Source organism: Procambarus clarkii, chromosome 31 (genome assembly GCF_040958095.1).
Source record: "Procambarus clarkii isolate CNS0578487 chromosome 31, FALCON_Pclarkii_2.0, whole genome shotgun sequence".
Lineage (NCBI taxonomy): Eukaryota > Metazoa > Arthropoda > Malacostraca > Decapoda > Cambaridae > Procambarus > Procambarus clarkii.
Window position 1 is genome coordinate 34,738,690 of NC_091180.1, and position 27,919 is coordinate 34,766,608.

A 27,919-nucleotide genomic window follows, 5' to 3' on the forward strand; every position below is an offset into this window, starting at 1 on the left:
GAGTTCCACCTCTACGAGGAGCCCTTCCTATATGTATTTACACTACATAATAATATAACCTGTTTCTATAGTTCCCAGAACAGCCAATATATGACTGTTACGTTTTATGTCTTCGGAGGAAATGGAGATTTTTTAAATTTTTTGGGGGGTATATGTTTTTTTTTTTTTGTAAATAGATTCGGTGGTGTAAGGATTTTCTTATACGTGTATGGACGGCAGGTGTCAGGATTCGCTAATCACGCCGGCGGCGTGATTGGTTGACGTGTGGAGATTGTGGTGAGGAGATTACAAGGTGATGTTATCTTGGATTGTTAACACACCAAAGAGGGTTATTACAGGCTCGGATGAAAGTCTGTAATGGCTGTCATCTGGGGTCTGTAATGGCTGTCATCTGGGGTCTGTAATGGCTGTCATCTGGGGGCTGTAATGGCTGTCATCTGGGGGCCTGTAATGGCTGTCATCTGGGGACCTGTAATGGCTGTCATCTGGGGACCAGTAATGGCTGTCATCTGGGGGTCTGTAATGGCTGTCATCTGGGGACCTGTAATGGCTGTCATCTGGGGGTATGTAATGGCTGTCATCTGGGGGCCTATAATGGCTGTCATCTGGGGACCTGTAATGGCTGTCATCTGGGGGTCTGTAATGGCTGTCATCTGGGGGCCTGTAATGGCTGTCATTTGGGGCCTGTAATGGCTGTCATCTAGGGGTCTGTAATGGCTGTCATCTGGGGTCTGTAATGGCTGTCATCTGGGGGCCTGTAATGGCTGTCATCTGGGAGCTGTAATGGCTGTCATCTGGGGGCCTGTAATGGCTGTCATATGGGGTCTGTAATGGCTGTCATCTGGGGGCCTGTAATAGCTGTCATCTGGGAACCTGTAATGGCTGTCATCTGGGGACCTGTAATGGCTGTCATCTGGGGGCCTGTAATGGCTGTCATCTGGGAGCTGTAATGGCTGTCATCTGGGGCCTGTAATGGCTGTCATCTGGGGGTCTGTAATGGCTGTCATCTGGGGGCCTGTAATGGCTGTCATCTGGGGACCTGTAATGGCTGTCATCTGGGGACCTGTAATGGCTGTCATCTGGGGTCTGTAATGGCTGTCATCTGGGGGCCTGTAATGGCTGTCATCTGGGGACCTGTAATGGCTGTCATCTGGGAACCTGTAATGGCTGTCATCTGGGGGCCTGTAATGGCTGTCATCTGGGGGCTGTAATGGCTGTCATCTGGGGGCTGTAATGGCTGTCATCTGGGGGCTGTAATGGCTGTCATCTGGGGTCTGTAATGGCTGTCATCTGGGGTCTGTAATGGCTGTCATCTGCGGGCTGTAATGCTGTCATCTGGGGGCTGTAATGGCTGTCATCTGGGGGCCTGTAATGGCTGTCATCAGGGGACTGTAATGGCTGTCATCTGGGGGCTGTAATGGCTGACATCTGGGGGCTGTAATGGCTGTCATCTGGGGTCTGTAATGGCTGTCATCTGGGGTCTGTAATGGCTGTCATCTGGGGGCTGTAATGCTGTCATCTGGGGGCTGTAATGCTGTCATCTGGGGGCTGTAATGGCTGTCATCTGGGGGCCTGTAATGGCTGTCATCTGGGGGCCTGTAATAGCTGTCATCTGGGGGTCTGTAATGGCTGTCATCTGGGGTCTGTAATGGCTGTCATCTGGGGGCTGTAATGGCTGTCATCTGGGGTCTGTAATGGTTGTCATCTGGGGTCTGTAATGGCTGTCATCTGGGGTCTGTAATGGCTGTCATCTGGGGCCAGTAATGGCTGTCATCTGGGGTCTGTAATGGCTGTCATCTGGGGTCTGTAATGGCTGTCATCTGGGGTCTGTAATGGCTGTCATCTGGGGACCTGTAATGGCTGTCATCTGGGGTCTGTAATGGCTGTCATCTGGGGGCCTGTAATGGCTGTCATCTGGGGACCTGTAATGGCTGTCATCTGGGAACCTGTAATGGCTGTCATCTGGGGGCCTGTAATGGCTGTCATCTGGGGGCTGTAATGGCTGTCATCTGGGGGCTGTAATGGCTGTCATCTGGGGGCTGTAATGGCTGTCATCTGGGGTCTGTAATGGCTGTCATCTGGGGTCTGTAATGGCTGTCATCTGCGGGCTGTAATGCTGTCATCTGGGGGCTGTAATGGCTGTCATCTGGGGGCCTGTAATGGCTGTCATCAGGGGACTGTAATGGCTGTCATCTGGGGGCTGTAATGGCTGACATCTGGGGGCTGTAATGGCTGTCATCTGGGGTCTGTAATGGCTGTCATCTGGGGTCTGTAATGGCTGTCATCTGGGGGCTGTAATGCTGTCATCTGGGGGCTGTAATGCTGTCATCTGGGGGCTGTAATGGCTGTCATCTGGGGGCCTGTAATGGCTGTCATCTGGGGGCCTGTAATGGCTGTCATCTGGGGGTCTGTAATGGCTGTCATCTGGGGTCTGTAATGGCTGTCATCTGGGGGCTGTAATGGCTGTCATCTGGGGTCTGTAATGGTTGTCATCTGGGGTCTGTAATGGCTGTCATCTGGGGTCTGTAATGGCTGTCATCTGGGGCCTGTAATGGCTGTCATCTGGGGTCTGTAATGGCTGTCATCTGGGGTCTGTAATGGCTGTCATCTGGGGTCTGTAATGGCTGTCATCTGGGGGCCTGTAATGGCTGTCATCTGGGGACCTGTAATGGCTGTCATCTGGGGGCCTGTAATGGCTGTGTTCTGGGGCCCTGTAATGGCTGTCATCTGGGGCCTGTAATGGCTGTAATCTGGGGCCTGTAATGGCTGTCATCTGGGGCCCTGTAATGGCTGTCATCTGGGGGCCTGTAATGGCTGTCATCTGGGGGCTGTAATGGTAGTCATCTGGGGGCCTGTAATGGCTGTCATCTGGGGTCTGTAATGGCTGTCATCTGGGGCCTGTAATGGCTGTCATCTGGGGGCTGTAATGGCTGTCATCTGGGGGCTGTAATGGCTGTCATCTGGGGGCTGTAATGGCTGTCATCTGGGGGCTGTAATGGCTGTCATCTGGGGGCTGTAATGGCTGTCATCTGGGGGCCTGTAATGGCTGTCATCTGGGGGCCTGTAATGGCTGTCATCTGGGGGCCTGTAATGGCTGTCATCTGGGGTCTGTAATGGCTGTCATCTGGGGTCTGTAATGGCTGTCATCTGGGGTCTGTAATGGCTGTCATATGGGGTCTGTAATGGCTGTCATCTGGGGGCCTGTAATGGCTGTCATCTGGGGACCTGTAATGGCTGTCATCTGGGGGCCTGTAATGGCTGTCATCTGGGGGCTGTAATGACAGTCATCTGGGGGCCTGTAATGGCTGTCATCTGGGGGCTGTAATGGCTGTCATCTGGGGCCTGTAATGGCTGTCATCTGGGGGCTGTAATGGCTGTCATCTGGGGTCTGTAATGGCTGTCATCTGGGGGCTGTAATGGCTGTCATCTGGGGGCTGTAATGGCTGTCATCTGGGGGCTGTAATGGCTGTCATCTGGGGGCCTGTAATGGCTGTCATCTGGGGGCCTGTAATGGCTGTCATATGGGGGCTGTAATGGCTGTCATCTGGGGGCCTGTAATGGCTGTCATCTGGGGACCTGTAATGGCTGTCATCTGGGGGCCTGTAATGGCTGTCATCTGGGGGCCTGTAATGGCTGTCATCTGGGGGCTGTAATGGCTGTCATCTGGGGGCCTGTAATGGCTGTCATCTGGGGCCTGTAATGGCTGTCATCTGGGGCCTGTAATGGCTGTCATCTGGGGGCCTGTAATGGCTGTCATCTGGGGGCTGTAATGCTGTCATCTGGGGGCCTGTAATGGCTGTCATCTGGGGCCTGTAATGCTGTCAACTGGGGGCCTGTTATGGCTGTCATCTGGGGGCCTGTAATGGCTGTCATCTGGGGCCTGTAATGCTGTCATCTGGGGGCCTGTAATGCTGTCATCTGGGGGCCTGTAATGGCTGTCATCTGGGGACCTGTAATGGCTGTCATCTGGGGCCTGTAATGCTGTCATCTGGGGGCCTGTAATGACTGTCATCTGGGGCCTGTAATGGCTGTCATCTGGGGGCCTGTAATGGCTGTCATCTGGGGCCTGTAATGGCTGTCTTCTGGGGGCCTGTAATGGCTGTCATCTGGGGTCTGTAATGGCTGTCATCTGGGGGCTGTAATGCTGCATAATCCAGGATTGGTCTGACATATGTGGTATACAAAATTCTGTATGATTCATTACACTAATGTCTTAAGGCAGTTCTTAAGCTAACGAACCAAGTGTATGCCGCTGATGATATATTTTAGATGTGGGATTAAGGAAACAGGTTTGGTGTGATATCAACTCCCAGATCTTTTTCTCTACCTGCTTCTTGGAGGATTTCATTTCCCAATTAGTATCTTGTATCCGACCTTCTGCTCCTTATATTTCCATTACCTTGCATTTAGTTGAGTTAAACTCTAGAAGTCGTTTGTTGAAATTCTTTCTTCAGTTTGTCTAGGTCATCTTGAAGTCTCTTGCTGTGTTCCTTTATCTTAATTCGTCTCAGAATTGGGGCATTATCAGTAAACATTGAGAGGAATGAGTCTATTCCCACTGGATGATTGTTTACGTATGATAGAAACATGAGAGGTCCGAATACTGAACCCTGAGGAACTCCACTGGTGACGCCTCGCAACTCTGAAGCATTTCCCACCCCTGAACCCATGTTGGTGGTGTGTTACAGAGTTCCTTCTCTCCAGTTGTGCTACAACCTTCCTTCTCACACAAGTAAGAACAAGTACGTTCCGTAGAACGTCTGGTTGCAATTCTTTTGACCATGTCGTAGCTCAGTCGATTAAGACAGCGTCTGGGATCCTCTCGGACGTAGGTTCGAATCCTCGTCACGGCCCTTGTGGATTTGTTCCTTCTCACGATCTTCTCCATCACCTTGCAAGGTATGCAAGATAGGGACACTTGGCCTGTAGTTCAGTATCTTTCACCAGTCACTATTTTTGTATATTGAACTACATTAAATGCTTTCCTTCTTTCTGGCTAGAGTGCCACTACTCTAGAGGCTAGAGTGCCACTACTCTAGAGGCTAGAGTGCCACTACTCTAGAGGCTAGAGTGCCACTACTCTAGAGGCTAGAGTGCCACTACTCTAGAGGCTAGAGTGCTACTACTCTAGAGGCTAGAGTGCCACTAATCTAGAGGCTAGAGTGCCACTACTCTAGAGGTTAGAGTGTCACTACTCTAGAGGCTAGAGTGTCACTACTATAGAGGCTAGAGTGCCACTACTCTAGAGGATAGAGTGCCACTACTCTAGAGGCTAGAGTGCCACTACTCTAGAGGCTAGAGTGCAACTACTCTAGAGGCTAGAGTGCCACTACTCTAGAGGCTAGAGTGCCTCTATTCTAGAGGCTAGAGTGCCACTACTCTAGAGGGTAGAGTACCACTACTCACCACACACCTGCCTGAGGGTAGAGTACCACTGCTCACCACACACCTGCCTGAGGGTAGAGTACCACTACTCACCACACACCTGCCTGACGGTAGAGTACCACTACTCACCACACACCTGCCTGACGGTAGAGTACCACTACTCACCACACACCTGCCTGAGGGTAGAGTGCCACTACTCATCACACACCTGACTGAGGGTAGAGTGCCACTACCCACCACACACCTGCCTGAGGGTACAGTGCCACTACTCACCACACACCTGCCTGAGGGTAGAGTTCCACTACCCACCACACACCTGCCTGAGGGTAGAGTACCACTACTCACCACACACCTGCCTGAGGGTAGAGTTCCACTACTCACCACACACCTGCCTGAGGGTAGAGTTCCACTACTCACCACACACCTGCCTGAGGGTAGAGTTCCACTACTCACCACACACCTGCCTGAGGGTAGAGTTCCAGTACTCACCACACACCTGCCTGAGGGTAGAGTACCAGTACTCACCACACACCTGGCTGAGGGTAGAGTACCAGTACTCACCACACACCTGGCTGAGGGTAGAGTTCCACTACTCACCACACACCTGCCTGAGGGTAGAGTACCAGTACTCACCACACACCTGCCTGAGGGTAGAGTACCAGTACTCACCACACACCTGCCTGAGGGTAGAGTTCCACTACTCACCACACACCTGCCTGAGGGTAGAGTTCCACTACTCACCACACACCTGCCTGAGGGTAGAGTACCAGTACTCACCACACACCTGCCTGAGGGTAGAGTACCAGTACTCACCACACACCTGCCTGAGGGTAGAGTACCAGCACTCACCACACACCTGCCTGAGGGTAGAGTACCACTACTCACCACACACCTGCCTGAGGGCAGAGTACCACTACTCACCACACACCTGCCTGAGGGTAGAGTACCAATACTCACCACACACCTGCCTGAGGGTAGAGTACCAGTACTCACCACACACCTGCCTGAGGGTAGAGTACCACTACTCACCACACACCTGCCTGAGGGTAGAGTACCACTACTCACCACACACCTGCCTGAGGGTAGAGTTCCACTACTCACCACACACCTGCCTGAGGGTAGAGTTCCACTACTCACCACACACCTGCCTGGGAGAACAGCACCATAACAAACTATACCTCTGGCACCAGCTACACACCAGGAAGAAAAGTCACATGTGGGACAACACCCGCCTGAGGCAGGTAAACACCGGAGCAATTAGACATGTTCTAGACATGATAGATCCGTCATTACCTCACCCAGGCTCCCCATTACGCCCCTACCACCAACACCACCACCAGTAGCCATCATTAGTCCTTAACGACTGGCGAAGCAGTTGGTAATCGCCGCTACCAATCCTCACCCTGGGAAAAAATCTATCTGGAATTGACAGTAGCGCGTTAGTGTTTCCTTATTAGGGAGCTGGAACACTGGGAGCAGTAACACTGGGAGCTCGAACACTGGGAGCTGGAACACTGGGAGCTGGAACACTGGGAGCTGGAACACTGGGAGCTGGAACACTGGGAGCTGGAACACTGGGAGCTGGAACACTGGATGCTGGAACACTGGGAGCTGGGACACTGGGAGCTGGAACACTGGGAGCTGGAACACTGGATGCTGGAACACTGGGAGCTGGAACACTGGGAGCTGGAACACTGGGAGCTGGAACACTGGATGCTGGAACACTGGGAGCTGGAACACTGGATGCTGGGACACTGGGAGCTGGAACACTGGATGCTGGAACACTGGATGCTGGAACACTGGATGCTGGAACACTGGATGCTGGAACACTGGATGCTGGAACACTGGGAGCTGGAACACTGGGAGCTGGAACACTGGGAGCTGGAACACTGGGAGCTGGAACACTGGATGCTGGAACACTGGATGCTGGAAGACTGGATGCTGGAACACTGGGAGCTGGAACACTGGGAGCTGGAACACTGGGAGCTGGAACACTGGAAGCTGGAACACTGGATGCTGGAACACTGGATGCTGGAACACTGGGAGCTGGAACACTGGGAGCTGGAACACTGGATGCTGGAACACTGGGAGCTGGAACACTGGATGCTGGAACACTGGGAGCTGGAACACTGGGAGCTGGAACACTGGATGCTGGAACACTGGGAGCTGGAACACTGGGAGCTGGAACACTAGATGCTGGAACACTAGGAGCTGGAACACTGGATGCTGGAACACTGGGTGCTGGAACACTGGAAGCTGGAACACTGGATGCTGGAACACTGGGAGCTGGAACACTAGATGCTGGAACACTGCTGCAACCAATCAACCAGGTAACCAGGTAACACTGGATGCTGGAACACTGGGAGCTGGAACACTGGGAGCTGGAACACTGGGAGCTGGAACACTAGATGCTGGAACACTGGGAGCTGGAACACTGGGAGCTGGAACACTGGGAGCTGGAACACTGGATGCTGGAACACTGGATGCTGGAACACTGGGAGCTGGAACACTGGGAGCTGGAACACTAGATGCTGGAACACTGGGAGCTGGAACACTGGGAGCTGGAACACTGGATGCTGGAACACTGGATGCTGGAACACTGGGAGCTGGAACACTGGATGCTGGAACACTGGATGCTGGAACACTGGGAGCTGGAACACTGGATGCTGGAACACTGGATGCTGGAACACTGGGAGCTGGAACACTGGGAGCTGGAACACTGGATGCTGGAACACTGGATGCTGGAACACTGGAAGCTGGAACACTGGATGCTGGAACACTGGATGCTGGAACACTGGGAGCTGGAACACTGGGAGCTGGAACACTGGATGCTGGAACACTGGATGCTGGAACACTGGGAGCTGGAACACTGGATGCTGGAACACTGGATGCTGGAACACTGGATGCTGGAACACTGGGAGCTGGAACACTGGGAGCTGGAACACTGGATGCTGGAACACTGGATGCTGGAACACTGGAAGCTGGAACACTGGATGCTGGAACACTGGATGCTGGAACACTGGGAGCTGGAACACTGGATGCTGGAACACTGGGAGCTGGAACACTAGATGCTGGAACACTGCTGGAACACTGGGAGCTGGAACACTAGATGCTGGAACACTGCTGCAACCAATCAACCAGGTAACCAGGTAACACTGGATGCTGGAACACTGGGAGCTGGAACACTGGGAGCTGGAACACTAGATGCTGGAACACTGGGAGCTGGAACACTGGATGCTGGAACACTGGGAGCTGGAACACTGGATGCTGGAACACTGGGAGCTGGAACACTGGGAGCTGGAACACTGGATGCTGGAACACTGGATGCTGGAACACTGGGAGCTGGAACACAAGATGCTGGAACACTGGGAGCTGGAACACTGGGAGCTGGAACACTGGGAGCTGGAACACTAGTACCTGGAACACTGGGAGCTGGAACACTGGGAGCTGGAACACTGGGAGCTGGAACACTGGGAGCTGGAACACTAGTACCTGGAACACTGGATGCTGGAACACTGGATGCTGGAACACTGGATGCTGGAACACTGGGAGCTGGAACACTGGATGCTGGAACACTGGGAGCTGGAACACTGGGAGCTGGAACACAGGATGCTGGAACACTAGTACCTGGAACACTGGGAGCTGGAACACTGGGAGCTGGAACACTGGGAGCTGGAACACTAGTACCTGGAACACTGGATGCTGGAACACTGGATGCTGGAACACTGGATGCTGGAACACTGGGAGCTGGAACACTGGGAGCTGGAACACTGGATGCTGGAACACTGGGAGCTGGAACACTGGGAGCTGGAACACTGGGAGCTGGAACACTGGGAGATGGAACACTGGGAGCTGGAACACTAGTACCTGGAACACTGGATGCTGGAACACTGGATGCTGGAACACTGGATGCTGGAACACTGGGAGCTGGAACACTGGGAGCTGGAACACTGGGAGCTGGAACACTGGGAGCTGGAACACTGGGAGCTGGAACACTAGTACCTGGAACACTGGGAGCTGGAACACTGGGAGCTGGAACACTGGGAGCTGGAACACTGGGAGCTGGAACACTGGGAGCTGGAACACTGGGAGCTGGAACACTGGTACCTGGAACACTGGGAGCTGGAACACTAGTACCTGGAACACTGGGAGCTGGAACACTGGGAGCTGGAACACTGGGAGCTGGAACACTGGGAGCTGGAACACTGGAAGCTGGAACACTGGGAGCTGGAACACTAGTACCTGGAACACTGGGAGCTGGAACACTGGGAGCTGGAACACTGGGAGCTGGAACACTGGGAGCTGGAACACTGGGAGCTGGAACACTGGGAGCTGGAACACTAGTACCTGGAACACTGGGAGCTGGAACACTGGATGCTGGAACACTGGATGCTGGAACACTGGATGCTGGAATACTGGATGCTGGAACACTGGGAGCTGGAACACTGGGAGCTGGAACACTGGGAGCTGGAACACTAGTACCTGGAACACTGGGAGCTGGAACACTAGTACCTGGAACACTGGGAGCTGGAACACTGGATGCTGGAACACTGGGAGCTGGAACACTGGGAGCTGGAACACTAGTACCTGGAACACTGGGAGCTGGAACACTGGAAGCTGGAACACTAGATGCTGGTAACTGGCGAGATGACATCCTGACCGTTTCTTTCCGGCGCGGAGGCTGCGTCCGCATACTAAGGAGAGGTTGGTGGCCCTCTGAGGTCTAACCAAAGAGCCAGACCCGGGGTATAACCAAAGGAGCGGTCTAACCAAATTTGGTTATACCGCGCCTCCTCGTTCGGAAATAGAGAAAAGGGGGGATAGGAGGGGATTCGGCTCTTTGGTCCCGCCTCTCGACTGTCAATCAACTGGTGTATTGATAGAAGTGGTATATTGCCATGGGAGTGTTCTTCGTCATGGGAGTGTTCTTCGCCCCGGTGACGCATTTGGAGGAACACAGGGTCGAACCTCGCTAGAACACTGTATTCAGAAGTACACACACATGCACACACACGTGCCTGTATCCATGTATCTTCGTGTATTGACGTGTCTACTTGGAGTATCCCATCTACTCCTCGTTGTAGATGTAGAATTATACTATGGAACACAGAGAGTAGCGCCCCCCCCCCCTCCAGCGAGAACCAGGCAAGGGAAGAGAGAGAGAGAGAGAGAGAGAGACATGATTCAGTCGTATAAAATACTTATAGCGATTGACAGAATGGACACACACAAAACACTAGTACCTGACCACATAAGTCCTGCAGGTATCTTTTAATGGAAGTGAAATGACCTTAATGAACAGGTGGTAGGTTATCTTGAAGTTATCTTGATATCTTGAGGTAGAACGTAACTACCGATTAAATCAAAAGGGGGGGGGGGGTTCAGGAGTTATTGCATTAGACAACTCACGGCTGTAAAGACAGAGCCCAAGAGCTGAAGCTCAGTCTTGCAGGTACAAATAGGCTGCAACATGCACACACACACACACACACACACACACACACACACACACACACACACACACACACACACACACACACACACATACACACACACATCAGCGGCATATGCTAGACTGGCCAATATAAGAACTGCCTTTAGAAACTTGTTTAAGGAATCGTTCAGGACCCTGTATACCACTTATGTCAGACCAATCCTGGAGTATGCAGCTCCTGCCTGGAGTCCATACCTAGTTAAACACAAGACAAAGTTACAGAAGATTCAGCGGTATGCCACCAGGCTCGTCCCGGAACTGAGAGGTATGAGCTACGAGGAAAGGCTAAAGCAGCTGAACCTCACATCCCTGGAAAACAGAAGAGTAAGGGGAGACATGATAACCACCTACAAAATTCTCAGGGGAATTGACAGGATGGACAAAGACAAACTCTTCAGCACGGGTGGGACACGAACAAGGGGACACAGGTGGAAACTTAGTACCCACATGAGCCACAGAGACGTTAGAAAGAACTTTTTCAGTGTCAGAGTAGTTAATAAATGGAATGCATTAGGCAGTGTTGTGGTGGAGGCTGACTCCATACACAGTTTCAAGTGTAGATATGATAGAGCCCAGTAGGCTCAGGAACCTGTACACCAGTTGATTGACAGTTGAAAGGCGGGACCAAAGAGCCAGAGCTCAACCCCCGCAAGCACAAATAGTTGAACGCACACTTAGAAGACACGCAGTATCCATCCTTCTGACAAAACAGGCTGAGAGGATGACGGGTGTTGACCGGTTATATCACCAAGGCTCAAGTGATCCATCAAACGGTTGAGGTTAGCATCAGGTGCTGCAAAGTTGAGATGTATCAGTCATCTGGCCTTGTGTGGAGGAGGAGAGCCAGTCAGGCCGCCACAAAGACTCGTCATGCAAGTTCTCCTTGATGCCTTGACGTCAAGACATCAGGGAAGGTCAAGGAGAAGGTCAATCCTCTCAAATTTTGCCAACGGTTATCTTGAGATGATTTCGGGGCTTAGTGTCCCCGCGGCCCGGTCCTCGACCAGGCCTCCTTTTTCTTACACATCCCCCAGGAAGCAGCCCGTAGCAGCTGTCTAACTCCCAGATACCTATTTACTGCTAGGTAACAGGGGGCATCAGGGTGAAAGAAACTCTGCCCATTGTTTCTCTCCGGCGCCCAGGATCGAACTCGCGACCACAGGATCACGCGTCTAGTGTTCTGTTCGCTCAGCCACCGGCCTATTTTTTTTCAGACGTTATAAATGAATCCAAATTCTTTGTGAGATTAAATGAACAAATCCACAAGGGCCGTGACGAGGATTCGAACCTACGTCCGAGAGCATCTCAGACGCTGCCTTAATCGACTGAGCTACGACATGGTCAAAAGAGTTGCAACTCAGAATTGTCTTTCTGAGATTTTTCGGCAATTTGGATGCTTAATGGAATTATTTTCACGTCGGAATGGGTAAAGTTTCACCGCGTTTTTAAATCCAGTCGTAGTGTTTGTGCAGCAACCAAATGACTAACGCATACTCAGGGTGAAAGAAATTTTGCCCAATTGTTTCCGCCATTGACGGGGATCGATTCCCGGACCCCTAGGATTACGAGCCCGCTGTCCATCTGATCCTAGCTCCTTGTCCATTTATCCCAGCTCCTTAGCTTGCTATCCTAGCTCCTTGTCTTGCTATCCCAGCTCCTTGGCCTGCTATCCTAGCTCCTTGGCCTGCTATCCCAGCTCCTTGTCCATATATCCCAGCTCCTTGTCCATATATCCCAGCTCCTTGTCCATATATCCCAGCACTTTGTCCATATATCCCAGCTCCTTGTCCATATATCCCAGCTCCTTGTTCATATATCCCAGCTCCTTGGGCTGCTATTCCAGTTCCTTAATGTACTCAAATCCCCTATATCTTATCTTTCCTTATATCTAAATTTTGTCTTGGCTGCTTCTTGAAGATTTTATATCTTGTACTCAGTTGAAATGACCAGATTCCTGACACTGCATGGGTACTCTATATGGGTACTCTATGTGGGTACTCTATGTGGGTACTCTATGTGGGTACTCTATGTGGGTACTCTATTATAGGTACTCTATGTGGGTACTCTATGTGGGTACTCTATTATAGGTACTCTATGTGGGTACTCTATTATGGGTACTCTAGCCTGGTATTCATGGGAGATTCTCCATTAAATACAGAGACAGACCAATTAAGACTAATCAGGCCAGACCAATCATCACCAATCTCTTCCTGAACACAGAGACAGCCCATTAGCGTAGTGCCACGATGACTCTCGAGATTGGGGTGGCACTCAGGGCATCTCAGGTCTCGCTATCGGTGAATATGGTTATCGTAGTGTTATCGGTGGGTATATAGTGGCTGTAATCACGCTCACGTCTACCGCCCGCTGTACGGGCAGTGTGTGATACACGCTGTGTGTAAACAGCGTTGCTTATAAACCGCAGAGCTGACTTTAACAATTTTGTTAATTATAGCCTAGCGGAATCTTCCCCTGTCCGCACCCAGTTAGCCCATCACAGCGTTTTCTTATCTGGCCTTTAATTACCACCTTACTGAATAGTAGTCATTTTTCAAGGAGTTACGAGCCAAATTGTCGGTTCGTTTCCCTCCCCCCCCCCTCCTCCCCTTAGGATCATCTTCCAGTTTCTCAAGTTTATTTTCTCAGGCAGTTTCGTGACAGAAAATGGATGACTTGAGGCCGATACGCGAGTTTTTTTGGGGGTGTCTTGCGTCGTCTGTTGCTTTCACACACGATTTTTGGCTTCCACTGATTATGGCCGCGTTGGCTTCATCTCCCACTACCACCTCTTGACATCTCCATCATCTGCAGCATCTTTCCATCAACGCGGGATCTCCTAAAGCTGTAATTGATAGTTTGACCCACGTAGTTAAAGATTTACGATGTGGCTGACTCATTTTTCACGGCGGTAATTCCACAGTCGTGGGCGCTTGCGGCGGCTGTCTGTCTGGGATGCGAACCCAGGGAGGGGACTCGCCCAAGCCTCCTCCTTCATATACGCCAGAAACCCAGCCTCCAGAATTATACCACGTACCTACCTGTATCTCTCTCGCGGGTCATCATTTTTAGACAAATTCTCCTGCGTCCTGCAAGGTCCTTAATCCTAATTTTCACACACACAGATCACCAGGAAGCAGCCTGTAACAATTAACTAACTCCCAGGTACCCTTTTACTGCTAGGTGAACAGAAGCATCAGGGGTAAAAAAAAGAAACTCATTTGTTTCCGCCTCCGCCGGGGATCGAACCTATACCTCTTAGGAATATGAACCCCGAGCGCTGTTCACTCAGCCGTCAGGACCCCCATGTTGAAGAACACGTTGAGGAACATGTTGAAAACGGGTTATAGTTACTGAGACGCGATCAGGGGTAAATAAAGTTATCACACAGCTCGTAGAATAAACCACACGAGACATGTCAAAAATAAATCCGGTTTGAGCAAGGGAAGCTGGAGGAGGGAGGGGGGGGGGCGTGGGGGGACATGGGGGAGAGGAGGGGGGTGGGGCAAGAAAGATATCCACACTCACCTCCGCCCGGGCCTGTGATGCTCAGTCTAAATTGTACTCAGGTTCTAATTACTACTCTTACGGGGGCGGCCATTTTTCCCGAAAAGACATCAATCACCACCTCAGCAGTTGGCCTATACACGGTTCCAGGCTTTATTCTCCTAGTTTGTAAGGTCCGGAATGGCTTATATATATACCTGCCGAGTCTGCCCGTCTTGCCCGCAATGGGTGTCCATGTAAGCCTCTAGATTACAAACAAGATTGCCGAGGTAAGGTGATGATGTCTGTCTTCAGAAATGATACACTTAAGTCGACCGTTCATGATTTTAGAAGGTGATACTTGTCCCCCCCAACACCGATTCCGGGGGCGCTGGCGTACCGAATCCGGGGGCGCTGGCTTACCGGATCCGGGGGCGCTGGCTTACCGGATCCGGGGGCGCTGGCTTACCGGATCCGGGGGCGCTGGCGTACCGAATCCTGGGGGCGCTGGCTTACCGGATCCAGGGGCGCTGGCTTACCAAATCCGGGGGCGCTGGCGTACCGAATCCGGGGGGCGCTGGCTTACCGGATCCGGGGGCGCTGGCTTACCAAATCCGGGGGCGCTGGCGTACCGAATCCGGGGGCGCTAGCTTACGGGATCCGGGGGCGCTGGCTTACCGAATCCGGGGGCGCTGGCGTACCGAATCCGGGGGCGCTGGCGTACCGAATCCGGGAGCGCTGGCTTACCGGATCCGGGGGCACTCGCGTACCGAATCCAGGGGCGCTGGCTTACCGAATCCGGGGGCGCTGGCTTACCGAATCCGGGGGCGCTGGCTTACCGAATCCGGGGGCGCTGGCGTACCGAATCCGGGGGCGCTCGGGACTGCACGACTTGGAACGAACTCCAACCTGCACTACAGGATTCGATACTAAGTTTCCTCGCCTAATATGGAATGCAAATTAGAGCCCCCTCGGGTTTAACGCGTAAGAGATTCGAGAGTCTGAGACCTTAGCTGATGGAGATGGAGGTGGGCTTGATATTTACGATGCAGAGGAGTTTAGGATGTTGGGGTGAAGGTTGAGTAGCGAGGGTTGCAGGTTAGGAAGGAGTGGGTGGAGGCGGTGGCCTGGGTACGAAGGGTTCCACGGAGGAGGGAGAGGCTGTAGTTAGAGTTTTGGGACGTCGAACTGCTATAGCATGGCTGGACGAGGTGGCTTAGAGTATGGGTTGGTGTGTGAGGTGAGAATGGAAACGAGGAGAGGGATTAGGATTGTGATGAGATGAGGAAGGAGATTGGTTTGGGAGGAAGGTACCTTCCTCCCAAGCCAACTTCTTTTACAGTGTTACCTAATCTCTCTCTCTCACTGTCTCACCTAATCTCTCTATTTTACAGTCTCACCTAATCTCTCTATTTTACAATCTCACCTAATCTCTCTCTCTCACAATCTCACCTAATCTCTCTCTATCTTACAATCTCACCTAATCTTTCTATCTCACAATCTCACCTAATCTTTCTATCTCACAATCTCACCTAATCTCTCTATCTCACAATCTCACCTGTAAACTGTAATTAAAAGATAATACATTAATCCTTCTTGCATAGCATCGTCAGATCAGTATGAAATGCCCCCAAACATCCATGGGTATGCCCTGGCACGGAGGGTATACGTGCCCCTCCCCCCCCCTCTGGCACGGAAAGATGTACGTGCCTCTCCCCCCCCCCCTCCAATCTCTCTCTGGCACGAAGTTCCTTGACCAATGACAGTCTTGACCAATGACAGTCTTGACCAATGACAGTCTTGACCAATGACAGTCTTGACCAATGACAGTCTTGACCAATGACAGTCTGGACCAATGACAGTCTTGACCAATGACAGTCTTGACCAATGACAGTCTTGACCAATGACAGTCTTGACCAATGACAGTCTGGACCAATGACAGTCTTGACCAGTGACAGTCTGGACCAATGACAGTCTGGACCAATGACAGTCTGGACCTATGACAGTCTGGACCAATGACAGTCTTGACCAATGACAGTCTTGACCAATGACAGTCTTGACCAATGACAGTCTGGACCAATGACAGTCTTGACCAATGACAGTCTTGACCAATGACAGTCTTGACCAATGACAGTCTTGACCAATGACAGTCTTGACCAATGACAGTCTTGACCAGTGACAGTCTTGACCAATGACAGTCTTGACCAATGACAGTCTTGACCAATGACAGTCTGGACCAATGACAGTCTTGACCAGTGACAGTCTTGACCAGTGACAGTCTTGACCAGTGACAGTCTTGACCAGTGACAGTCTGGACCAATGACAGTCTGGACCAATGACAGTCTGGACCAATGACAGTCTTGACCAATGACAGTCTGGACCAATGACAGTCTTGACCAATGACAGTCTGGACCAATGACAGTCTTGACCAATGGACAGTCTGGACCAATGACAGTCTTGACCAATGACAGTCTGGACGTGCAGTGACAGTCTTGACCAATGACAGTCTTGACCAGTGACAGTCTGGACCAATGACAGTCTGGACCAATGACAGTCTGGACCAATGACAGTCTTGGACCAATGACAGTCCTGGACCAATGACAGTCTTGACCAATGACAGTCTGGACCAATGACAGTCTTGACCAATGACAGTCTTGACCAATGACAGTCTGACCAATGACAGTCTTGACCAATGACAGTCTTGACCAATGACAGTCTTGACCAATGACAGTCTTGACCAATGACAGTCTTGACCAATGACAGTCTTGACCAATGACAGTCTTGACCAATGACAGTCTGACCAATGACCAATGACAGTCTTGACCAATGACAGTCTGGACCAATGACAGTCTGGACCAATGACAGTCTTGACCAATGACAGTCTTGACCAATGACAGTCTTGACCAATGACAGTCTTGACCAATGACAGTCTTGACCAGTGACAGTCTTGACCAATGACAGTCTTGACCAATGACAGTCTTGACCAATGACAGTCTGGACCAATGACAGTCTTGACCAATGACAGTCTTGACCAATGACAGTCTTGACCAATGACAGTCTTGACCAATGACAGTCTTGACCAATGACAGTCTGGACCAATGACAGTCTTGACCAATGACAGTCTGGACCAATGACAGTCTTGACCAATGACAGTCTTGACCAATGACAGTCTTGACCAATGACAGTCTTGACCAATGACAGTCTGGACCAATGACAGTCTGGACCAATGACAGTCTTGACCAATGACAGTCTTGACCAATGACAGTCTTGACCAATGACAGTCTTGACCAATGACAGTCTTGACCAATGACAGTCTTGACCAGTGACAGTCTTGACCAATGACAGTCTGGACCAATGACAGTCTTGACCAATGACAGTCTGGACCAATGACAGTCTTGACCAATGACAGTCTGGACCAATGACAGTCTTGACCAATGACAGTCTTGACCAATGACAGTCTTGACCAATGACAGTCTTGACCAATGACAGTCTGGACCAATGACAGTCTGGACCAATGACAGTCTTGACCAATGACAGTCTTGACCAATGACAGTCTTGACCAATGACAGTCTTGACCAATGACAGTCTGGACCAATGACAGTCTTGACCAATGACAGTCTTGACCAATGACAGTCTTGACCAATGACAGTCTTGACCAATGACAGTCTTGACCAATGACAGTCTTGACCAATGACAGTCTTGACCAATGACAGTCTTGACCAATGACAGTCTTGACCAATGACAGTCTGGACCAATGACAGTCTGGACCAATGACAGTCTGGACCAATGACAGTCTTGACCAATGACAGTCTTGACCAATGTACAAACGTTTGACAAATCCACTAATGCCAGGATTAATCCAACACTTAAGTGCACCAATGCCAGGATTAATCCAGCACTTAAGTACACCAATGTCAGGATTAATCTAGTACTTAAGTTCGCCATAGCCAGGATTAATCCAGCATCTCCATCAGTACACCTATGCCAGGATTAATCCAATAATCCTGGGTTGTGAGGCATCTAAGCTCATAAACATCTTCAGAAACGCAAACTATTCTGCTGAGATTGGGGGGAAAAGATGCACAGGTTTCGTATGTTTGTGTGGTTGTGTGATTCGATAGGCCTACTGAGCACCACAAGGCAGGCATGGTTAGCTTTGTATAACAAATGTTGATCTTTCATTAAAAAAAAAAATGTGTTTAGCTTCCCTCTATGTTGGAGGGTGGGGGGGGGGGGGGGTTAGGTGTTCCATCTATGTGGGGGGGGGTTAGGTGTTCCATCTATGTGGGGGGGGGGGTTAGGTGTTCCATCTATGTTGGTGGTCATCTCCAGCATCCATCACTGTGGCTATCATCAGGAGCATCTCAATCTCCATCTATCTGAGTGCCACTCTCCATCCTCGTTAGTCGTATATAGGTCCTCTCCCTCACTCTCTCCACTGCGGTCCCCTCTCCTTATATTCCCTCCCCCCTCCTCTCCCTCACCTCTCCATCGATCTGTCTCTCCCCCTTCTCTATTATCGAGTACATCTTCATCACCTCCTCCTCCCTCTCTCTCTCTCTGTCTCTCTCTCTCTCTCTCTCTCTCTCTCTCTATCTCTCTCTCTCTCTCTCTCTCTCTCTCTCTCTCTCTCTCTCTCTCTCTCTCTCTCTCTCTCTCTCTCTCTCACCTACTATGACCTCTAAGGAAAATTATTTATTTTGTGCATATTAAACTTGTTCATTAGACATATTCATGTGTCGTATCACATCAGATAATATCTTTTTAATTAATGGTCGTACATCAATAATTGATTAGTTTACGCAAAATTTTTATGTATTATTTGCATCAGGAAAAGTCCTCATAATATGATAACACGTCATCACGTCATGATACGATAACACGTCATCACGTCATTATATGATAACACGTCATCACGCCATTATACGATAACACGTCATCACACGATAACACGTAATCAAGGCCTAATAACACTTAATCACGTGATAATAATACGTCGTCACGTCATAATGACATGTCATTACGTCATCATACGATTACACGTAATCACGGTATAATAAGTTGATATCACGTCATTACAGATCTGACTGCAGAGATCAGGCTGTGTAGTAGCATCCATACAGCATCATACAGCATCATACAGCATGATATTGGAAATTGATTAAGATTTATAACTAAGAAATGGCCAGACACCTGGAGCCGGATTCACGAAGCAGTTACGCAAGCACTTACGAACCTGGGGCCCATACAGCTTGCACTTAGCGCAGTGGGAGTCATTCCGGAGAAACACAGGGCATCATGTTAGAATGATAACACAATTGGAGTATATATGTGCACATATGTCTATCACTAGTAACATCTATTAGTAGTAGTAGTGTCTATCACTATTTATGTCTATCACTAGTGTTCATAAAAATTAAAATAAAATAAAATATAACTTTCCATTAATTTGTCAAAAGGTGTTGTGTTGTGTAGTTGAGTTGTTTCTTCTGGGGCTTAAATTCACTCTATCATTCGGTCCTCCCATGGGGGCTTTTCTCCCCCCCATCCCCTCAAACCCTCCAACCATAACCCCCCCATAACCCCCCCCCATCCCCCCCATCCCCCCCATCCCCCCCATCCCCGGGGCTCTGTGTGCCAATGCTTGGGATGAGTGATGGGTGAAGCATTCAACTACCCATTAAAAAAATAAAGCCAGGCCTCTCCCCATACAAGTAATCCAGACCTGCCTATCCGTCAATCCATTGCAACCCCCCCCCATCCTCACCTCTTTCTGATTCTATCCCTTTCCCCCTCTTCTCTGCCCTACCCCATTCCCACTCTTAATAGTGACTCGTTCTACACACCATTCATTCCCCATTTCTAGCTTACCACACCCATTTAGGATACGGGAATAGGGGGTGGATGAGTATTTCACCCATCTCATCTCAGTTCGACCCCCTGCACCCATAAAACCCTCATCCACCCTCACTGTAACCACCCCCACCCCCTCATCCACCCCCACCCCCCTTATCCAGTACTACACATCCACCCAATCCACTTTGGGACACCACATTGGTTAGGCCACCACTCTGGGCTCCTGCCCCCCTCCTAATTCACCCATTTCCCCCCCCCCATTTTCACCCATCTCCCCCCCCCCTGTCACCCACTCAATATACAACCGCATCACACCACCACACTCAGTCCTACGGGCTCACCATAGCCCGTGCTACTTGGAACTTGTTCCGAGTAGCTGAATCTTTAACAACAACAACAAACCACACTGAAACTTTTGTTCCATCAAACTGTTAGGTCAAGACAAAGGGCGGGCTAAACCAAGTGGCAGTTCAGGGCCCCTTTTTTTGTGTGTAGTGAAGATTTGCCCCCATTGACGTAGCTGCGATAGCAGTAATGGCCAATTTATTAATCCGATTAATTGATGATAAACTCCAAAATCGCCTTCTAAACCCCCCCACCCCTCCAAAAAAAAAATTGACGATTGAGCCATCATGTTCGCTGCCACAAGGGGGGAAAAAAATAAATAAACTGGGTTCACTTCTTAAATCTATGTGAAGTAAATTTTGACTCGTTGAGCTGTAATTTATAGATTAAAATAACATGTAATTATCGGCTGTAACACAGAAAGTATTTCAGGACATCAAAATTAGTTACAGCCTACAGCGAGTGGGTGATAATTGTAGGGTGAGGGAGGGAGGGAGGGAGGGAGGGAGGGAGGGAGAAGGTGAGGGAGTGAGAGAGTGGGGGAGTGAGGGAGGGAGTGAGTGAGTGAGGGAGTGGGTGAGGGAGTGAGGGAGGGAGTGAGTGAGTGAGGGAGGGAGTGAGGGAGGGAGGGAGAGGGTGAGGGAGTGAGGGAGTGGGGGAGTGGGGGAGTGAGGGAGTGGGGGAGTGAGGGAGGGAGTGAGTGAGTGAGAGAGTGGGTGAGGGAGGGAGTGAGGGAGGGAGTGAATGAGTGAGTGAGGGAGGGAGTGAGGGAGTGAGGGAGGGAGTGAGGGAGTGAGTGAGTGAGGGAGTGAGTGAGGGAGTGAGTGAGGGAGTGAGTGAGTGAGTGAGAGAGTGAGGGAGTGAGTGAGGGAGGCAGTGAGTAAGGAGTGAGGGAGTGAGTGAGTGAGGGAGTGAGGGAGTGAGTGAGTGAGTGAGTGAGTGAGGGAGTGAGTGAGTGAGGGAGTGAGGGAGGGAGGGAGGGAGTGAGTGAGTGAGTGAGTGAGTGAGGGAGTGAGTGAGGGAGTGAGTGAGGGAGTGAGTGAGGGAGTGAGTGAGGGAATGAGTGAGGGAGTGAGTGAGGGAATGAGGGAGTGAGGGAGTGAGTGAGTGAGGGAGGGAGTGGGGGAGTGAGGGAGTGAGTGAGGGAGGGAGTGAGTGAGGGAGGGAGTGAGTGAGTGAGGGAGTGAGTGAGGGAGTGAGTGAGGGAGTGAGGGAGTGAGTGAGGGAGTGAGTGAGGGAGTGAGTGAGGGAGGGAGTGAGTGAGGGAGTGAGTGAGTGAGGGAGTGAGTGAGGGAGGGAGTGAGTGAGTGAGGGAGTGAGGGAGTGAGTGAGGGAGTGAGTGAGTGAGGGAGTGAGTGAGTGAGTGAGTGAAGGAGTGAGGGAGTGAGGGAGTGAGTGAGGGAGTGAGTGAGGGAGGGAGTGAGTGAGTGAGGGAGTGAGTGAGGGAGTGAGTGAGGGAGTGAGGGAGTGGGTGAGGGAGTGAGTGAGTGAGTGAGTGAGTGAGTGAGTGAGTGAGGGAGTGAGGGAGTAAGTGAGTGAGTGAGTGAGTGAGTGAGTGAGTGAGTGAGTGAGTGAGTGAGGAAGTGAGTGAGGGAGTGAGAGAGTGAGGGAGTGAGAGAGTGAGTGAGTGAGGGAGGGAGTGAGTGAGGGAGGCAGTGAGTGAGGGAGTGAGGGAGTGAGGGAGTGAGTGAGGGAGGGAGTGAGTGAGGGAGTGAGTGAGGGAGTGAGTGAGGGAGTGAGTGAGGGAGTGAGTGAGGGAGTGAGGGAGGGAGTGAGTGAGGGAGGGAGTGAGTGAGGGAGTGAGTGAGTGAGGGAGTGAGTGAGGGAGTGAGTGAGGGAGTGAGTGAGGGAGTGAGTGAGTGAGAGAGTGAGGGAGTGAGGGAGTGAGTGAGGGAGTGAGTGAGTGAGTGAGTGAGTGAGTGAGGGAGTGAGTGAGGGAGTGAGGGAGGGAGTGAGTGAGGGAGGGAGTGAGTGAGTGAGTGAGGGAGTGAGTGAGTGAGAGAGTGAGGGAGTGAGGGAGTGAGTGAGGGAGTGAGTGAGTGAGTGAGGGAGTGAGTGAGGGAGTGAGTGAGGGAGTGAGGGAGGGAGTGAGTGAGGGAGTGAGTGAGGGAGTGAGTGAGTGAGGGAGTGAGGGAGGGAGTGAGTGAGGGAGGGAGTGAGTGAGTGAGTGAGGGAGTGAGTTAGTGAGGGAGTGAGTGAGTGAAGGAGTGAGTGAGTGAATGAGTGAGGGAGTGAGGGAGGGAGTGAGTGAGTGAGGGAGTGAGTGAGTGAGAGAGTGAGTGAGGGAGTGAGGGAGTGAGTGAGGGAGTGAGTGAGGGAGTGAGTGAGTGAGGGAGTGAGTGAGGGAGGGAGTGAGTGAGTGAGGGGGTGAGTGAGGGAGGGAGGGAGTGAGTGAGGGAGTGAGTGAGGGGGTGAGTGAGTGTGTGAGGGAGTGAGGGAGTGAGTGAGTGAGTGAGGGAGTGAGTAAGGGAGTGAGTGAGGGAGTGAGTGAGGGAGTGAGTGAGTGAGGGAGTGAGTGAGGGAGTGAGTGAGTGAGGGAGTGAGTGAGGGAGTGAGTGAGGGAGTGAGGGAATGAGGGAGTGAGGGAGTGAGTGAGGGAGTGAGTGAGGGGGTGAGTGAGTGTGTGAGGGAGTGAGGGAGTGAGTGAGGGAGTGAGTGAGTGAGGAAGTGAGTGAGGGAGTGAGTGAGTGAGTGAGGGAGTGAGAGAGTGAGGGAGTGGGTGAGTGAGGGAGTGGGTGAGGGAGGGAGTGAGTGAGGGAGTTCCTCCACCACAGGTCCCTAGAATAGTGAAGGTGGACCACTATTAGCCGCCTGCCTCACCCATCACCATCAGGGAGGGAGTGGCTGCCCACCTCACCTCATCACCATCTGGGAAGGGGAGTGGCTGCCCACCTCACCCCATCACCATCTGGGAAGGGGAGTGGCTGCCCACCTCACCTCATCACCATCTGGGAAGGGGAGTGGCTGCCCACCTCACCCCATCACCATCTGGGAAGGGGAGTGGCTGCCCACCTCACCCCATCACCATCTGGGAAGGGGAGTGGCTGCCCACCTCATCCCATCACCATCTGGGAAGGGGAGTGGCTGCCCACCTCATCCCATCACTCATGTAGTCTGGTGAAGTCCTCTTGTATGTCTAGAGATGTCCTCTATTCCCTCTCGAACACAATCTCAAGTCACTTGTAATATTAGATCAAATGTGATTTTTGCCAATGATAATAACTATTGTATATAATTAGGGTGGATCCCATCCCATGTTGGGACGTCCCCATGTTGGGACTGGAAAACATGACTTTGAATGTTGACGACACAATCGACTTGAGAATGGTCCAGGACGGACCGAAACGTCGTCGTCCCTTCACTTTCTAGTGTGTGGTTTGGTCAACATGTTTCAACCACGTTATTGTGACTCCTCGTCTGCATATGACTTTGTAGATGGACTGGCCAATGAGCCTTGCAGGAAACACAGACTATGACTTTGGACCATCTAATATAATTAATAAAAATATTAAGATATTGGAAATTGATTAAGATTTAGAACTAGAAAATGGCCAGAGAACTGGAGCCAGATTCACGAAGCAGTTAGGTAAGCACCTACGAACCTGGGGCCCAGATTCACGAAGAAGTTACGCAAGCACTTACGAACCTGTTTATCTTTTCTCAATCTTTGACGGCTTTGTTTACAATTATTAAACAGTTAATGAGCTCCGAAACACCAGGAGGCTGTTTATAACAACAACAACAGTTGATTGGCAAGTTTTCATGTATGTAAACTGTTTAATAAATGTAACCAAAGCCGTCAAAGATTGAGGAAAAGATGTACACGTTCGTAAGTGCTTGCGTTACTGCTTCGTGAATCTGGCCCCTGAAAGCTGCAGTGTTAAAAGCTATTGACAACTTTTGTAATAATAGGTATTTGTATGGTCAGCACAGTAACCGGACCAGGCAATTAGGTAAGTACAATTAGGCAATTAAATAAGGTAATGTGATGTAGTCATTGTGGTAATTCACCTTAACTATAGATATCTGGCAGATATAGAGATATCTATAGATATCTCAGACATCTGGCAGGTTAGTGAGGCTGAGCCACTACCAGAATATTCAGACTGCGAACTCTGTGACAAACCATTCAATCATTCACTTGTACATTCCATTATTGATTGTGAAACTGTAAGAGATCTTAGACCTCCTGGCCTCTTATATAATCAAATACGTAACTAATTCATTCAATCTTGTGTATAACAAGACACCCTAACACGTCATTCTAAATTTGTTTGTCTATTTTAAAGAATGAAGAATAAGAATTGTGTTTATTGTTGACCAGACCACACACTAGAAGGTGAAGGGACGACGACGTTTCGGTCCGTCCTGGACTATTCTCAAGTCGATTGAGAATGGTCCAGGACGGCCCGAAACGTCGTCGTCCCTTCACCTTCTAGTGTGTGGTCTGGTCAACATACTTTAGCCACGTTATTGTGACTCATCGCCTGCAATTGTGTTTATTTATTTAAGTTGATTAAATATTTATTAAATTAAACTCTGATGTGGTTAATTTTGTCTCGTGTGGCAGTGAACAATAGAAAGTTATATTTATAATTCATAAATTTAAACATGTATTTTTTCTGATGTTGAAAATGATAATCTCATGAAATATATCCATGGGCTTTAAAGTACAGTTTTGATCTGTTTGTTTTGTGTGTGATTCTCTGTGTTGTGTGGCAGTGAATACCTTCAGCACTTCACTGTTTGTGTGACAGTGAACACGATCAACACCTCACTGTTTGTGTGACAGTGAATACCTTCAGCACCTCACTGTTTGTGTGACAGTGAACACCATCAACACCTCACTGTTTGTGTGACAGTGAACACCATCAACACCTCACTGTTTGTGTGACAGTGAACACCATCAGCACCTCACTGTTTGTGTGACAGTCAATACCATCAACACCTCACTGTTTGTGTGACAGTGAACACCATCAACACCTCACTGTTTGTGTGACAGTGAATACCTTCAGCACCTCACTGTTTGTGTGACAGTGAACACCATCAACACCTCACTGTTTGTGTGACAGTGAATACCATCAACACCTCACTGTTTGTGTGACAGTGAATACCATCAACACCTCACTGTTTGTGTGACAGTGAATACCATCAACACCTCACTGTTTGTGTGACAGTGAACACCATCAGCACCTCACTGTTTGTGTGACAGTGAACACCATCAGCACCTCACTGTTTGTGTGGCAGTGAATACCATCAACACCTCACTGTTTGTGTGACAGTGAATACCTTCAGCACCTCACTGTTTGTGTGACAGTGAACACCATCAACACCTCACTGTTTGTGTGACAGTGAACACCATCAACACCTCACTGTTTGTGTGACAGTGAACACCATCAACACCTCACTGTTTGTGTGGCAGTGAACACCATCAACACCTCACTGTTTGTGTGACAGTGAACACCATCAACACCTCACTGTTTGTGTGACAGTGAATACCTTCAGCACCTCACTGTTTGTGTGACAGTGAATACCATCAACACCTCACTGTTTGTGTGACAGTGAATACCATCAACACCTCACTGTTTGTGTGACAGTGAACACCATCAGCACCTCACTGTTTGTGTGACAGTGAACACCATCAACACCTCACTGTTTGTGTGACAGTGAATACCTTCAGCACCTCACTGTTTGTGTGACAGTGAACACCATAAGCACCTCACTGTTTGTGTGACAGTGAACACCATCAACACCTCACTGTTTGTGTGACAGTGAACACCATCAACACCTCACTGTTTGTGTGACAGTGAACACCATCAACACCTCACTGTTTGTGTGACAGTGAACACCATCAACACCTCACTGTAATAAGACCTCCTTGAAGTACTCAAATCAGGCCAAATATTGTATATTTTGTCAATAAAGATGTCAACAATAATTACGAGCCCAATCGCGTCAAAATCAGGAATGGTTATCTTGAGATGATTTCGGGGCTTAGCGTCCCCTGCGGCCCGGTCCTCGACCAGGCCTCCTTTTTGTTACACATCCCCCAGGAAGCAGCCCATAGCAGCTGTCTAACTCCCAGGTACCTATTTTACTGCGAGGTGAACAGGTGCATCAGGGTGAAAGAAAGACTGTCCGTTTGTTTCCGCCTCCACCGGGGATCGAACTGATGGATGAAGTGTAGTGTTGCCAGGAAGGTACCCTGGCATAGTGGTAGTTAAGTATCCTGTATTACCTGACTAATGGCCCTTAACTAACCCTCAATGATGACACTTGAGCCAGTGGCACTGTCAGAGTGGCCAATACAGTGAGTGCCTGGCACTGTGACCGTCACCCAGTGCCAAGGCACCATGAAATTACTCCACATTAACCTTTATAAAAGCTCACCATCTTTTGATTATCTTTCCTTTCTAATTAAAAGTGAGGTGAATTAATGGGCGTCGCCCCAGGCTCCTTCCAGGGAAAATAAGCCATGAATATTCAACACAAGTCTTTTCCCAGTTGTTGAAGACGGTCCTGGCTCCTTCAAGACTATAATGTTCACCCGGCCAGAGAGAGAGAGAGGGAGAGAGAGGGTTTCTTCCCCCCACCCACACTTCCTCAGAGGAAACATTCGACTTTCTTTCCCGCCTTTTCCCTGCCTTGAGATGCCCCAATGGCTCCAGGATTGGATCTTATGAACCAAGAGAAGGAAAGAAAATCACTGAACTCCTCAAGTTGTGTTTAAACATCTCAGTGGCTTTCTTCCATCGGCCTGAAGGAACAGGAAGAAATTTTCCCTTCTATTTTCTTTCCCGTTTGGGGGGGGGGGTATTCCTTTTGTTTTCGCTCACAGGTTCCTTTCACTAGGGCGCACTTTCTATCTGGCGAACAAGTCGGGCGGAAAATGAGATTTTTCTAATTAAATTATGACAGGAGTTTTAATGATGTGGTGCAAAATGGATGATTCGGCGATTACCGACTGAAGACGAGTTTTAGGGAAATTTGACGGGGAATTTTAAAGGAGTTAGGGAGGGGGAAGACTATGAAAATTCCCCCCCCCCCTTTTCTTCTTCCCATTTTCTGTTTGCTTCCTAAACCCCCTTTTCCCCTTTATACAACACAACTATTGGAGGGGGGGGGGGAGATTGGAGGAGAATTAATGTGGGCATGTTGTAGAATGGGGGAAGAGGTGTGGGGGGAAATGGGGAGGAAAGGGGGGGAAGGGAAGAGGAGGAGGAGGGGAGATAAGGGGGGGGACGTGTATGGGGGGGGGGACGTGATAGGACATTGTCACCCTTTGGTTCCTGGCGTCGTGATAATATCTCAAGAAAATTTACAACGAGCCGCGTTGAGACACTTAGCCTTCCCCAG

The 27,919-nt window shown here is 50.2% G+C and overlaps 1 protein-coding gene across 1 annotated transcript; it reads right to left on the reverse strand.

Moving 5' to 3' along the window:
• Positions 1-3,799: 3,799 nt before the first annotated feature.
• Positions 3,800-10,078, reverse strand: LOC138370270 (uncharacterized). The gene is made up of 2 exons (XM_069334281.1): positions 8,878-10,078; positions 3,800-4,035 (listed from the first exon to the last, which is right to left on the reverse strand). The coding sequence occupies exons 1-2, from the start codon at positions 10,076-10,078 to the stop codon at positions 3,800-3,802; spliced, it is 1,437 nt and encodes a 478-aa protein (XP_069190382.1).
• Between the last annotated feature and the right edge of the window lie 17,841 nt (positions 10,079-27,919).

Bases quoted from the DNA above. Each gene is read 5' to 3' on its own strand.
- LOC138370270 (XM_069334281.1), bottom strand. From the start codon at position 10,078: ATGCGGACGCAGCCTCCGCGCCGGAAAGAAACGGTCAGGATGTCATCT. The intron at 4,036-8,877 runs GTACTAGTGTTC...ACAGGCCCCCAG, and splicing joins TCCAGCATCCAGTGTTCCAG to ATGACAGCCATTACAGGCCC.